At 38.8% G+C, this 16223-nt stretch overlaps 1 protein-coding gene across 2 annotated transcripts in view; it reads right to left on the bottom strand.

Annotated features, from left to right (window-relative positions):
- The window catches only part of LOC109250645 (S-adenosyl-L-methionine-dependent tRNA 4-demethylwyosine synthase TYW1), a 214866-nt gene that overhangs the window by 108038 nt on the left and 90605 nt on the right, over positions 1 to 16223 (bottom strand). For both annotated transcript variants that reach the window (XM_019421733.2, XM_019421734.2), the window contains exon 11: positions 7109 to 7218. In XM_019421733.2, the coding sequence (XP_019277278.1) occupies positions 7109 to 7218 (110 nt within the window). The remainder of the gene's footprint in view (positions 1 to 7108; positions 7219 to 16223) is intronic.

Raw genomic sequence — 16223 nt, 5'->3', positions numbered from 1 at the left:
GTTTGGATTTTGGACGAACTGGGTAGAAACAAACATTTTGGTAAACATATGGTATTTCCATTCCTGGCCTGAACAAGACTGCCAGGGCAGTGAGTGTAGACAGAGAAGAGAACTGAGTGCTAGGACACTTGCGTATCTAGAGAAAGCAAGAGGGGTCGGCAGAGGACACGACCAAGGAGCAGCTGGGGAAGGAGGAAGATGTAAAAGCAAAGGAACCAGCTGTCATCTTCTCTGAGAGCCTGAACTAAAAACATCAACTTGCCCATTTACACAATGACAACAACAAAAACTAAGACAGAAAAAAAGCCCTGTGGATAAATCTTCTAAGAGTAATGATTCCGGGATTTAAAACTTATCCTAATTTTCTCAAAAGTAAGGCATTGAGAAGAAGACATAAAATCGTGGTTCTCTCCTTCATAAAAGCACATTTCTATTTCGTGCTCACTGCCAGAGGCTATTATAGTGATCTTTCCTGAAACAAGGCCCTTAGGGACACAATTTCCCGCCTGCCTTCACTGTCCTCAAGGAAATAGGTCAGAAAAGAAGACATCCTCTAAATTTCTAATGGAAAGAAGCTTTGGAGCAGGAAAATAGTCCAGGGAACAGCAGATGCTACATTTCAGTAACACTTCTATACAGATAACTTCCCACGGGGTCTCCTTCCCCCCACCCCACACACACACATACACACTATTCTCTTGTTTCCCTTAACCTTAGCCCCTTCACTACTACAATGTGCTTTGTCGTTCTGATTCCTCACCCCCACCCCCACCCCCGTTAGCAAGTTTCTGACATTTCTCTTATCCTGAACAGCTTCCTGATCCCGGACCATCACTACAGCCATCAGATTAACTACAAAGCATACCTTCTCTCACGCAAAGATGCCAAAGCAGAAACTTAAGATGCCAGAAGTGTTATCCTCATGTCATAGCAATAAAACCAAGTAACACAAAAAGAAACATGATACATTGCTCAGCACAGAGTATTTATGCCTATTTTAAAGTGTGGGTCAATCAGAAAACATTCTCTTCTTTCTTCTCGTAACAATATAGCTCCTGGCCAAGATCTTCCTAAGAAACCCCCCCAACCCCGCCCCGCTTGGAGGTCATAGATAACTTTGCTGTTGTCACTTCCACTGCGAGGTTTCTGATAAACAACCTTGAGAAAACAATTAGCAGGTGATGCTGTTCCTCACCGCCCCCACGTTTCTTCTGGATGTGTACTTTAACATACCTCATTTGTGAAAACCATCAGTTGGAGACCCTTTATTTCTTTGGCATTACTTCAGTTTTAAACTACAGATGAAAAATATCTGGGAACAAATAATGTCTTTTCCATCTTTGCACCTTCAGGACTGAGGACGTTCCTGACAAAGAGTGTGCACTCACCCAACTGCTGAACTGTTGGGAAACTGAGCTAAGAAAACCTCCACCCCACTCTCCGGGAACTATTTCTCCTGCCACGGTAGTATTTAGAGGGGGACAGGCAGCATTCTGAAAAGATGCTGAGCTGCACTGAAATTCTGACCCACTTGTAATCAATATAAACTTAATTTTGCATGTGTATAAAGGGAAAGCTAATGAAGGTCATGAAAAGAAAGATATTTTAATGATTCAATTAAAAAACTGAAAAGACAATGATTGCCCTCGGAACTGAGAACAGAAGCACAAAAGGGAAGCATTTAAAAACTCAGAATATCTTCAAAATCTGTTCAAGGCTGGCCACTCAGCTAAAGCTTGACACCCCGAGGGAATAAGCAACCACACAGCAAGTCTCATCCTCCACAAAAATAAAATCATAAAATGACTGAACCAGACCCATGGGAGAAGGCAGGTATTCACCATGGGCTAGAAACGCATACTAAAAAACAAAGGATTCCAAGCCAGAATAAGGGAAATGATTAATGAGTTAAGAGTAAACCTTATCTAAATACAGGATGCAGTCAGGATATGCAGGATATAACCAACTAAGAATGGCTTTAATTCTTTGAAAATTGTCTTTAAATGTTCCTAAAGCATTTCTGTTTAAGCCTGAAATGTGTATTCCCACAGATACAGCATTATTAAAATGAAGATTAAGTTACCATTCAAACTCCCCAAACACCAAATTAATCTGCAATATACTTAAAACTACAGTACTAATAAATCTATTTCAATGTTACCTAATTAAATACAAAATTTTTTCCTATAGTAAAATGTAACCCAAATTCCAACTAAGGAAACCGCTAATACCCTAATTCCTTTGGTTTCTTATTTTGTTTTGCTCTTTGCAAGCCACAAGGGGGCACAGGGTAATAGCACCGGCACTCCAACAGGGAAACTCTAATCTGGGTTTGGAAGAAAAGAAAGGGGAACTTTCCTGAAGGGCCTCGGAAAGTGAGTAATTACATCACGCGGGGTAAGCCATCTCTCCAGACCAATCCCTACTGAGGAGTGCAGATTTGGGGAAGAGAGACAACAGACTCCACCAGGGGCTAAGATGAAATCTAGAGTTATGTATCTGCATCTGTAGAGTCCAAACTCAGGGCCCACGTCACGACCGCACCCGGGTACGGGGTTCAGAAGCGGTAGTGGGACTTGTGTGAACCTCACCATCCTTTCTCTGAGGCTCACTATTCAGAAAGGAAGGGGACCGGTTTTATTTACACCCTCTCCCCTAGGGATGAATGAAAACTAGAACACAGAGATTTCACTCACTGCAGGAGGAATTCGGCTTCATAAAAAAAGAAAACTTTAGACTATAACCACTGAGTGAAGTTATAAATTAAAATCTCACTGCCTGATGAATGTCTACAATAAAATAAACAACCGCGAATTTGAATGGTTTAGATTACTTGCTGCTGAGAGCCAAGAAAAGAGAAAACACACCCAATATTCTGAAACACTAAAATTCCATTATTTTGCCCAAGTTATGTGATTTTTTTTAAAAGAATACAATTAACATGTTTGTCTGTCGAGGGCTACAGACCACCAGCCGTTTTCTAGAAGAGCTCTGGATTCTCACAAAGTATGTATTTGATCCTTTAACGTTTAGGGCTTTCCCCCCACCCCCTTTTATAATACTATAGTATCAGAGCCAGGTGTATGGTAATTATTGTAGCAATAAGGGCCACCTGAGTGGCTCAGTTGGTTCGATGAACGACTCTTGCTTTCGGCTCAGGTCATGATCTGACGGTTCACGAGTTTGAGCTCCACATCGGGCTCTGCACTGACAGTGCTGAGCCTGCTTAGGATTCTCTCCCTCTCTCTCTCTCTGCCCCTACCCTGTGCATGCTCTCTCTCAAAAATAAAAATAAACTTCAAAAAAAATTTTTTTCATTATTATAGCAGTAAGACAGATTTTCAGAGAAGCCAATGTCTTAGTTAAGCTTGGAATGAAATAAAAAGCATCAACAAAGAGTTACCACAATCCTAAAACTGGTGATGAAGAGAGCTCTCGCTCTTTGTGACAACATAAAATTTAACAAATGAGACCTCCTTTATGCTCATGTGTCAGCCTTTCTACACCCACCCCACCTTCAAATATAAATCCATTTTCTACTGCTACTACTACTTTAAAGAAAAACTGCTTTGGCGCCCTGAACGGTGTCAGCGCACAAACGTCAACCAGCTCCAATCTGAAAACCTTTGTAGAAAATTTATTTTTGATTATGTGAATAGCTGTTCTGCTGTCGTGGTAACATAGGTACCATCCCTTCCCCCGTAGGCATTGAAACCCCTATTCAGGACTCACTGGTCCACAGATACGGTCTATTCTCTCTCTGCAATCCATTCTCTATCTTCCCCCTACAAGATAATATACATTTTTTAAAACTCTTGTTTCTTACCCCCATGGGAACGTGAAGACAAGCCAATTTGAGATGCCTACTGATTACAGGATATGCAGGTAAGTACAAGGTAACTGATCAGATACACCGGCCTACACAGGACGAGCCCTTCCGACCAGCAAGGCAGACAATAAAGAACATGTGCTCTCTGAGTTCACCTAACATGTTATTAACATGAATAAAGTCAGCCTTATGATTTATTCATTACTTATTTCCATTTAAAGTGAATTTGCAAAAATGTTCCTGTCAGAAAAATTACTATCAAAACTCAAATTGTCATCCTGCATCAAGGACATCTCAGAATGAAAGAATGAATGCCTCGTCCTTAGGGCTGCTTCCTCCCCACACAAACTGCCTGGGACACAGCTCACTCAGGGAGATTGCCAGATGTCTGGGAAACACGTCCTCACGGTCATCGTCCCATTACTGAAAGGTACAATTGGCTCTTTAGGCACTAAAATAAAACTTACTAGAATCGAAAGATAAATTACTGGCATGTGTCAGCTTCTGATGTTATGATCTGTGATGATTAATTTTATCTGTCAACTTGGCTGAACCACAGTGCCCAGATATTTGGTCAAATATTATTCTGGATGTTTCTGTGAAGCTGTCTTTTGGATGAGATTAACATTGAAATCAGTGGACTTTGTATAAGAGCAGATTGCCCTCTAGAAGGTGGATGATCCTCATCCAGTCAGTTGAAGGCTTTAATAGAACAGAAACTGACTCTGCCCAAGCAAGAAAGGATTCTGCCAGCAGACTGCCTTTGAATTTGAACCGCAATTTTCCCCGAGTCTCCAGCCTGCTGGTTTACCCCAAATCTACACAATCAGGTGAGCCTGTTCCCCAAATCAATCTCTCATTCTCAATCGCTGCACACACAACCATACACACACACACACACACACACACACACACACACACACACACACACGATCCTGGTGACTGTTTCTCTGGAGAACTCTGACTAATACATGATCCAAAAGAAAACAAGACTTCACCTTGAAATTTTTTAAGAAGGCATATGGTTTGGAGATCAATAATCAATATTCATTAAATCAACGACTGTTATTGGTCCGATACCAGATGTGAAGACTTAGTTCTTCACCAGCTTCATTTAATTTTCCTAAACACTGATAAAAGACATTGCTTTATCCAAACAAGGGAAAGTAATTTGTTAAAAAAAATAAATAAAAAGTGCTTGAGACTAAAGCCAAGATGCAAATTTAAGTATTTATGAGCATCTTTGCAGATGTACAAAAATAAGTCAGTACATACACCGACACCCGCAAACACACATGGGTCCACTCTGCATAGAAAATTCATAAAAAATAAAATAAAGGCATAAACATTGACTGTTTATCCTTAATAAATTACTATTGATCTTAATCATGATTTGCATTACTTTTCTCAATTTCTCATACGAAAATAAGAACAGTAATAAGTACTGATGTATAATAAGCAATACATTTGGTCTTTGGCCCTGGTTCCTGGCAGAAAACTCCTAAAACCCTTGGGATTTCCTGACGGAAAGTAGCGGCTCTTGTGTTTCATCAGGAGCCCCTTTGAGCACACCCGAGTTTACACTAATGAGGTGACTTAGGGCCCTTAAATAGCCTCAGGACAGGGCTGGTCACCGGAGAGCCCAAGTGATTAGAGGGCTGGAATTTTCAACCACACCACAGACCTCTTGGGAGGGGAAAGGGGGCAGGGTATGAAGCTCTAGAAAAACTCGTGAACAACAAGAGCTGATGAGCTTCCAGGTTAGTGAGTGCATCCAAGTGCCAGGGCGATGATGCGCTCCAGTTCTACTCGGACAGAAGCTCCAGTGCTTAGGAGGTTTGCGGACTTTGCCTTATGTCACCTCTTCCTCTAGCTGTCCGTCTGAATCCTCTAAAATACCCTTTACAATAAACTGGTAAATGGAAGTGAATGTTTCTGAGTTCTGTGAGCCACCCCAATAAATTAATCAAATCCAAAGAACAGGGAGTGGGAACCTCCAATTTACTGCCAGTCAGAAGCACAGGTAACAACCAGGACTTGAGATTGGGGTCTGATGTGGGGCAGTCTTACAGGACCGAACCCTGACCCTGTAGGGCCTGATGCGACCTCCAGACAGTGTTAGAACCAAATTAAATTTATAGGACACCCAGTCAGTGTCTACTGAGAACTGAAGAATTGCTTGGTGTGCTAAAAAAGAAAACAGCACTTATTAGAAGTACTGTAATATAATCTCAAGGAGCAGTGACCTGACACAACAAGTTTCTTCACGTAAAAGAAAAGAATCGCCTGATCTTCAAAATGCTTATTACTGGGGTTTAGAAAGACTCCCACACATGAAGCTAGCACCACAAGAGGGTCTTTATCAACACCTTGGTTAAAATTCATTTTTTATTACTGCACAGCAAAGGAAAGGACAGGACAGGAGGACTTGTAAGTGGTAGGTGGAGACAAGCACGTAGATTTAACAGGGAACCTAACAAATTTCAGTTCAGTATATGCAGCTATCACCTCACCAAGCCAACACTTTGCGAGTCCACCACCTCTGTCACAGCACTGGGCCTCAAGAAGCGGTCCCCAGCTCGACAGCACTGACACCACCTGGAAAGCTGCAGAAACGCACATGCCTGGGCCCCACCTCACATCTACTGAACAATCTCTGGAAAAGGAAACCAGGAGTTTGTGTTTTAACAAGACTTCTAGACGATTCCGATGTACACTAAAGCCTGAGAACCAGAAACCTCCAGTAAAATCATATACCTTTAAGTATGAAACAGAACTGAAGCAGGAAATTCAGAAACTGGGGGGCAGAATTTTTACATCACTATGGATCAGGTGGAGGGAGTTTTTATTAATAGTATCCCTCCTTTTTTATAAGGCATTTATATAACTAATACTATATCACTGATATTATTTAAGATTTTTCCAATGACCTCAACTTTTCAATCCATTCTGAGGCTGCTTTGTGCTTACTGAGACAGAACAATATCAAAAGTGTTCAGGGTGGGTGATAATACACTCCCAGGCAAAACTTACAGGCCTCGTGCATCATATTTGCAATTGCTAAGCTCTGAATTACGTTTTTTTAGTTCTTCCATCATATGGGATGTAAGAGTTGTCAGTAAAAACGAAAAAAGCCAAAATGTATACAGTATTTCTATAAAGTTTTCACTTCCCCGTATGAAAATTTGCCAGTGGGATCAAAGTCCTGTGAAAGAGGCAATTGGGCTGCCAATTTAATTCGCACTAATTAGCATTCCTTTGTAAAAGGTAGATAAATACCTTTAAACTGCTTAATCATGCTCTGATGGTTTTCAATGGCTTCCTTTAAGATCATTTCAGGCTGGTCCATCTTCCACCGCCATTCAGTGCCCACTGGGTTGGTGTGGTGCCTGAGAACGAGAGGCAAAAGTTCTAAAGGACTCTCTGTAATAACACCTGAGTCATCTACTATGCCATAGTCCATAAAATCACAAAATTAGAGTTGGTTTCCCCCTAGGAGCTCAGCTATTTATAGCAGTGTTTTCCAGCTTATTCTAAGTCATGACATCTAGCAGAGAGGGTTAGATGGCAGAGAAGTGCCTAGCTAAGACTGAGGATTTAATCAGAACAATACGAAATGTGCAACCTTTTCTCCCAACCACCCACCACCAGGTTAACAGGCATCCATTAACGACCGATAGAATATTGCTGGAAGAGTTGCACAATCACAGTGACTGACCCTCCCTGAGAGGCAACACAGTGGAAACACCTACAGCTTAGGATGGATCAGACATTAAGAAAACACCTGTCGGGGCGCCTGGGTGGCTCAGTCGGTTGAACGTCCGACTGCAGCTCAAGTCGTGATCTCATGGTTCGTGGGTTCAAGCCCCACATCGGGCTCTGCACTGACAGCACGGAGCCTGCTTTAGATTCTGTCTCCCTCTCTCTGCCCCTCCCCCACAGGTCTTCCCTCTCTCTCCCTCTTCTCAAAAATAAACATTAAAAAATATAAAGGAAAAAAACCTGTCAAACCAGCCCCCATGCTACACACAAGGATCGCCTTGAGGAATTTTAAACCTGTGGTACACTGAAGGGAAGCACAGAAACAGTGAATCTCAACTCAAGCCCAACTCCTGACTAGATTAACCTAAACTCCAAAAAGTAAAGGCCTAGCAGAAAGGAAAGGTGTACTGATTTTCAAACACACAAAAAAATGCACCTCATCTCTTAAGTACTACATAAGAAGTCCAACTTTAAACAAAAACAAAACAGAAAAAAAAAAAAGAATACAAAAAACAAGAAAACACATTCCCCATAGACAAAGCAATTGGCTGAACCAAACTCTTGACCCAAGTGGTGAAACTATTTGACAGGGAATTTTAAAAAACTATGATTAATATGTTAAAAGCCCTAATAGAAAAGGTGGGCGATGTGCAAGATCAGATGGGTAAATTCAGCAGAGAGATGGAAATTATAACACAACCACCAAAGAGAAATGCTAAATATGAAAAACAGGCCTTCGACCAATTCAGCAGTAACTTGTAACAGCTGAGGAGAGAGTAAAAAAACTTGGAGACCAATGCAAATAAGCCACCTAAAACACAAAGTTTTCTTTTTTAAGTGAAAAAAAAAAAAAAAGGGACACAGCATCTGAGAGCTGTGGGACAACACAATACCTCCAAAATACACATACTTGGAATCCCGTAAGGAAAACAGAGATAACAAAGCAGAAGAAATAGTAGAAAAATGACCACTAACAATTTTTCACAGGTAGTGAAAAACAACCACAGATCCAAGCAGCTCTCAGAACAACCAGGATGCATTTATTTTATTTATTTATTTTAAGAGAGAGAGAGAGAGCACGCACGCATGAGCAGGGGAGGGGCAGAGAGAGAGAGGGAGAGGGAGAATCCCAAACAGGCTCTGCCCTATCGTTGCAGAGCCCTCTCGCAGACCTCAAACTCATGAACCCAGAGATCATGACCTGGACCGAACCAAGGGTGTGATGCTTAACCAATTGAGCCACCCAGGCATCCCCAGGATATTAAAAAAAAAAAAAAAAAAAAAAAGACAGCCTAAAAAGACACATAACCTAAGAACAAAAGATTAAAAATTACATCTGACAACTCATCAGAAAACAAAAGCCAGCTGAAATTATAATGACACCTGAGAAGCATGCTTAAAAAAAAAGGAAACAAAACTCATGGACCAGAATTCTAAACTCAGAGTATCTTTCAGAAATGGAAAATAAAGGCTTTTGCACACAAAATCTGAGAGACTTCCTTGTCAGAAAACCTACATCACAAGGTATGTTAAAGGGAATTGTTTACACTAAAGAAACATATACTAGATAGAAACCTGAAACTATACAAAGAAATAATGAGCACTGGAAAGGGGGGGAAAGGGGAAAATCATATTTACCTTTTTAACCTTTAACTGCTCTAAAAATAACTGACAGTGTAAGTAAAAAAGAATAGCAATGTACTATGCGTTTACGACTTATGTAAAACTTACTATGCCAACAATAGCAAAGGGTAGTAAAGAGGAATAGGGAATATACTGTTGTCAAATCCTTACACTACATATGAAGGGGTATATTACTTGATGGTAGACTCTGATTAATTAAAGATGTACATTGTAACCCTTAGGGAAATCTCTAAAATATTTTTAAAATACATAAATAATAAGCCAAGATTAAACATAAAATCATTTGGGGCGCCTGGGTGGCTCAGTCAGTTAAGCGTCCGACTTCAGCTCAGGTCATAATCTCACAGTCTGTGGGTTCGAGCCCCGCATCGGGCTCTGTGCTGACAGCTCAGAGCCTGGAGCCTGCTTCCGATTCTGTGTCTCCCTCTCTCTCTGCCCCTCCCCTGCTCATGCTCTGTCTCTCTCTGTCACAAAAATAAATAAAAACATTAAAAAAAATTTTTCTTAACATAAAATCATTTAAAATGCTCAATTAACATGACAGCAGGTAGAAAAATAAAAAACAGAATAGATAACAGCAAGATGTAGATTTTAATCAAACCATACCAATAGTCACTTTCAATATAAATGGTTTAAAGCATCAGTGAAGAGAGATTATCAGATGAGTCTATATGAGGCCACTGCACTGATGGTGTGCACCCTGCTTAGGATTCTCTCTCTCCCTCTGCCCCTCCCCTGCTTGCTTTCTCTCTCTCTCTCTCTAAATAAACATTTTTTTAAAAAAAGGAAAAGAAAAATTATATGAAGCCAGAATTACTCTAATACAACAACAACAAAAAAACAGATTAAGACATTACAAGGAAACTACAGACCAATACCCTCCATGAACAGAGACACAGAAACCTAAAAAAACAAAACAAACAAACAAAAACCCTGAGCAAATCAAATTCAGCAACACATAAAAAGGATAATGTGTCACAAGCAAGTACCGTTTATCCCAGAAACACAGACTGGTTCAATATGCAAAAATCAATCACTTTAGTTCACCAATTTCCTTTTTTTTTTTTTTTTTTTTTTAGTAGGCTTCATGTCCAGCATGGAGCCCAACACAAGGCTTGAACTCACAACCCTGAGATCAAGACCTGAGCTGAGATCAAGAGTCAGACACATGGGGCACCCGGGTGGCTCAGGAGGTTAAACGTCCGTCCGACTCTTGCTTTCGGCTCACGTCATGATCTCGCAGTTTCATGAATTCAAGCCCCATGTCAGGCTCCGTGCTGACAGTGGGGAGCTTGCTTGGGGTTCTCTCTCTCTCTCCCTCTCTCTCTGACCCTCCCACACTCGTGCTGTCTCTCTCTCTCTCTCTCTCTCAAAATAAATGCATAAATTAAAAAAAAAACAAAAACAGTTGAACACTTAACCAACTGAGTCACCCAGGCACCCCTCTGATTCACCATTTTAACAAAGTGAAGAAAAAATGATTATCTGAATAAAATGCAACATCCATTAATGACAAAAACTCTCAGCAAACTAAAAATAAAAAACAGAATCTCTTTAATCTCATGAAGGGGATCCAAAAAAACCCTCATAGCTAACATCAAACTTAACAGTGAAAGAATGAATGCTTTCCTCTTAAGATCTGAAACACTGTAAAAATATCCTTTCTGACCACTCCTATACAGCATGTAAATCCTAGTAGTGAAATGAAGCCAGAATAAGGAGCAAACTCTCTCTTCACAAATGACATGTTTGTCTACATAAAACTTCAAAAGAATCTACAAAAAATATACTGGAACTAATGAGAACTAGCAAGAGAGCCTAGCAAGTGCATAAGATGCATGGTCAATATACAAAAATCAACTGTCTTTATTATATACTAGAATGTGTGGTATTGGCCAAAGAAAGACACACAGATCAAAGGGACAAATGAATCCAGAAATATACCCAACTTATATTATTGTGAACTGATCTTTTTATAAAGGTGCAAAGGCAATTTAAGGGAGAAAGGATAATCCTTTCAATAAATGTTGCTACAACAGTTGGATATCCAAAAGCCAAAACAAAAAACAAAACAAACAAACAAAAAAAACAATTTCCATGCATACCTTGAACATCATCAGTAATAAGACAAACTGATAGCATATACCTTCTGGTAGGACTGATATACTGAGAACACATTGCTTCACACAAAAATATACATAATTTCATTCTCATTATGAAAATAAACCAAATACAAATTCAGGAACCTTCTACAAAATACTTAACCAGGATTTTTCAAAAGTGTTAAAGCCATAAAAACAAGGAGAACTAAGAAATGGTCACAGACTGGAAAAGACTAAGGACACATAACAACTAAATGCAATGTGGGATGCAAGACCGGACCCTGGAATAGAAAAAGAGCAGTAATGGAAAAACTGGCAAAATCTCAACAGTCTCCAGTTTAATTAATAGTGTTACATATATTTTAATTAGCAAGAAATGTGAATTTCTTGCTTGTGATAACTGTCCCATGTCCCATGTTAAGATATTAACACTACAGGAAGGTAAATGAACGGACACCAGAACTTTCCAAACAACCTTTGCAACCTGCCACATAAGAAACAGTTTTCCTTCCTTAAAACACGAAACGTTGGAAACACAGGGAAAGAAGCATCATATTCACATGCTGAAGTATAAATTGATATGATCTGGGTCTAAAATACATAGTAAAAATCCGAAAACATTTTATACAGCAGAGTACTCATTACAACACAACCAGCCATAATAGCAAAAACAAAAACAAAAAACCTATCTTGATGAGCACCGAGTAATGTACAGAATTATTGAATCATATTGTACACGTTCAACTAATATAACACTGTATATTAATTATACTTCAATTTTAAAAAAGAAAAAATTATATTTGCAAAAATTAAACCCATCTTGACCACGATCTCTTGTTTTTCAATGCTGGACTCAGTGTTTTAATATATTGTTTAGGATTTTACACCCATACTAATGAATGAAACTGCACCGCAATATTTGTTTTTAATGCTGTTCTCTGGGTCGCTATCAAGGTTACACTAGTGTTTTGTTTTGTTTTTTAATTTTCTTTAACGTTTATTTTATTTTTTGAGAGACAGAGCACTAGCGGGGGAGGGGCAGAGAGAGAGGAAGACGCCAAATCTGAAGCAGGCTCCAGGCTCTGAGCTGTCAGCACACAGCCTGACAGCAGGGCTCGAACCCATAAACCGTGAGTTCAAGACCTAAGCCAAAGTCAGACACTTAACCGACTGAGCCACCCAGGCACTCCTGTTACACTGGTTTCTTAAAATTAGTCTATGAGTGTTCCCTTTTTCTTTGCTTTCTGGAGAATTTCTTTTCCTTGAGTATTTGCTTAGAACTTACTTATAAAACCATCTAGGTCTGGTTTCTTTTTGATACGGTTTGTAACTACCGATTACATTACTCTACAGTGATTACAGAACTGCTCAGAATGACATTCTTCCTGAATTACTTTTGAAAATCTAAATTTACAAGGAATTTAGAAATTGGGAACCGGCCAGTGATTTCCAGGGACTAGGAATGTGGAGGGCAAGGGAGTAGGGGTAGCAAGAAGGAGACTTTTGGTGATGGAAAAAGTCTGTATTTTGATTGTGGTGATGGACACACAATTCAAAAATATGATAGAATTGTATAGGAATACATACATACGTACTCCCACCACACAAATGCGTGCATTTAAAACTGATGAAATCTGAATAAACTCTGTAGATTTTTTTAAATAAATAAATAAATTTACAAGGAATTTGATTATTTTTCAAATTTTCAAATATTAATACTTTACTGTCTACTGTCTTCAATCTTTGCAGCATCAATAATTATTTATCCTCTTTCATTAGTTAATAGTATTTATTCCCTCTCTCCTTTTTTGATCTCACAAATATCATTAAACTTCTACCAATTTCAATTGCATTTGATTGATAACATCCCCACACACCACACTACCTAATCAAGTCTTTAAGATTTTGTTCTTGAAATTTATTTGCTATTTATCTTCTACCAGAGCAAAAAGAGCACATCAAAAAATTTACGGGAACAGCTCAAGTTCATTTGCCTTAAACCAAACTACAAAGCACATTCAGGCCAAAAAAAAACACAAAAAAACAAAAAACCCAAAACACAACAGAGTGAACAGATAACCTAAGAAATAGACAAAGATATTTACAAACTATATATCAGATAAGGGTCAATAACCAAAATATATATGGAATTCCATTAATTCAATAGCAAATAATAATAATAATTCAATTTTAAAGTGGACAGAGGACTTGTAACTCAATTTTTAAATGGGCAGAGGACTTGACATTTCTCCAAAGAAGACATACAAACGACCGACAGGTATATTAAAAAATTCTCAACATTACTAATCATCAGGGAAATGCAAATCAAAATCACAATAAGATATCATCTCATACCCATGACTATGGCCACTATCAGACAAAAAATAAAGTAAAATAAAATAACACATGTTGGCAAGCATATGGAGAAATCAGAACCTTATGCACTATATTAGAAAAGCAAAATGGGCTCGTGAGTTCGAGCCCCGCGTCGGGCTCTGTGCTGACAGCCCAGAGCCTGGAGCCTGTTTCAGATTCTGTGTCTCCCTCTTCTCTCTGTCCCAACCCACTTGCATTCTGTCTCTGTCTCTCTCAAACATAAATAAACATTAAAAAAAAAATTAAAAAAAAAAAAAAAGAAGAAGAAAAGCAAAATGGTATAGCCACTATGGAAAGCAGTATGGAAGTTATAAAAATAATTAAGAAGAGAACTACCATTTGATAAGAATCCCACTTCTGTGTATTTTTCCAAAAGAATGAAAAACAGAATCTCAAACAGATATACCCACTCCCACGTTTACTGCAGCATTATTAGCCACGATGTGTGAATAAAAAAAATGTGGTATACACATACAATGGAATATCATTCAGCCTTAAAAAAGAAGAAAATGCTGCCATATGTGACAAAGTGGACTAACCTGGGAGACATCATGCTAAAATGAAATAGACTGTCTACAGAAGGACAAATACTGCACGATATCACTTATATAGGGTCTATAAAATAGTCACACACACAGAGGCAGAGAGTAGAATGGTGTTGCCAGGGGCTAAAGGAGGGGGAAATTGGGAATTGCTATTTAACAAATATAAAGCTTCAGTTACATAAGATTATTAAGTTCTAGAGAACCTTTCATTTCGATGAACAATACTGTATTGTACTCTTAAAATTTTGTTAAGAGAGCAGATCTCAGGTATTCTTACCACAGTAGTAATAAAAGTAACAACAACAACAACAACATTACTTTGGAGCAAAATTAAATTACAATCCTACTAAATATGGGGAATGAGGAAATTTTGTGGAAGAGACACACCTTAGTCACTACTTTAAAGACAAAGGCCCTTTGAACATGTTTCTCTCTTGCTTTCCAAACGATGATTTAATTTAACAGATTAAAATCTGGTTCTAAATCTATATGCGCTTTGATATGAAAAGATCTCTATAAAGTAGGAACAAAAAAAAGCAACATGCAGAACACTGTAAAGCAGTCTGCCACTTGTGTGTGTGTGTGTGTTTACAAAGACACACACACACACACACACACACACACACACACACACACACAATATCTATTAGCACCTGTGCAGAATATCTCTGAAAACCCAACTGACTGAAAGACAAGGATGAAAAAAGGATTTTCACAGTATAACCTTTTACGCATTTTGAATTTTCACTATATGCAAGGATGACCTTTCAAAATACATTTAAAATATATTTTAAAGACTCGTGTTTACCATTCAAGCAAAACTTTCTTAAAAGCTTTATTCAAATATAATTCACCTACCATAAAATTCCATTTAAAGTGTACAACCCAATGGCATTCAGTATGTATGTTCATAGAGTTGGGCATCCATCACCACAAAGCAATGTTAGAACATTTTGGTCAACCCCCAAAAGAAACCCTGCTCCACTTCGCTATCACTCTTCAATCCACACATCCCCCCAGACCCTAAGCAACCATTGATCTACTTTCTGTGTCTACAGGTTCCTCTATCCTGGGGCATTTCACAGAAATAAATGATACGATTATCCATATGTTTTTTTGTGATTGGCTTCTTTCACTTAGTGTTACGTTTTCAAGGTTCATCAATTTGTACTATGTATCACTATCTCATTTCTTTTTGTTTCCAAATAATATTCCATTGGTGGATATTTTGTTTACCCATGCATCAGCTGATGAGCATTTCGTTTATTTCCAATTGGGGAATATTATTACCTTTTCATGTGTTATTTGTATATCTTCTCTGAAGAAGTCTGTTCAGATCCTTTGCCCATTTTTGTAATCAGGTTATTTGTTCAAGACAGATACAACTTTTTTTAAAAAAATTTTTTAACGTATTATTTATTTATTTATTCAGAGACAGAGAAAGACAGAGCACAAGCAGGGGAGGGGCAGAGAGAGGGGGAGACATGGAATCCAAACAGGCTCTAGGCTCCGGGCTGTCAGCACAGAGCCTGACGTGGGGCTCAAACCTATGAACACAAGGATCATGACCTGAGCCAAAGTCGGATGCTCAACTGACTGAGCCACCCAGGCGCCCCAAGACAGATATAACTCTTAACTTGACATCTCAAAGTAAAAATTTTCACTTACACAGGCAGAAACGGGAGACAAACAATGGTAAGTCTGGGCTATCTACACACATAACACTCAACAACTCTTTCTGAAAATGAGCAGAGTAATATTTTATCTATCTAAAGCCATCTGCTACCCATATTATCCAAATGAAGTCAGAGAAACTCATTTAGGAAAACTCACATCTGCACATCATGTTGCAGTTTGAAGTACTTTCATACGCACCATCTCCCTCAAGCAATTAAGCCTCATAGCAACCTTGTAAGGAAGGTATTACTGTTATTTTACAGTTAAGAAAACTGAGGCTCAGAGGCT

The sequence above is a fragment of the Panthera pardus genome, unplaced genomic scaffold, assembly GCF_024362965.1.
Source record: "Panthera pardus isolate Hobbes unplaced genomic scaffold, ASM2436296v1 HiC_scaffold_4, whole genome shotgun sequence".
In the NCBI taxonomy this organism is placed as follows: domain Eukaryota; kingdom Metazoa; phylum Chordata; class Mammalia; order Carnivora; family Felidae; genus Panthera; species Panthera pardus.
Note: the sequence above shows the minus strand (reverse complement) of the source record. Positions and strands in the feature narration are given on the sequence as shown.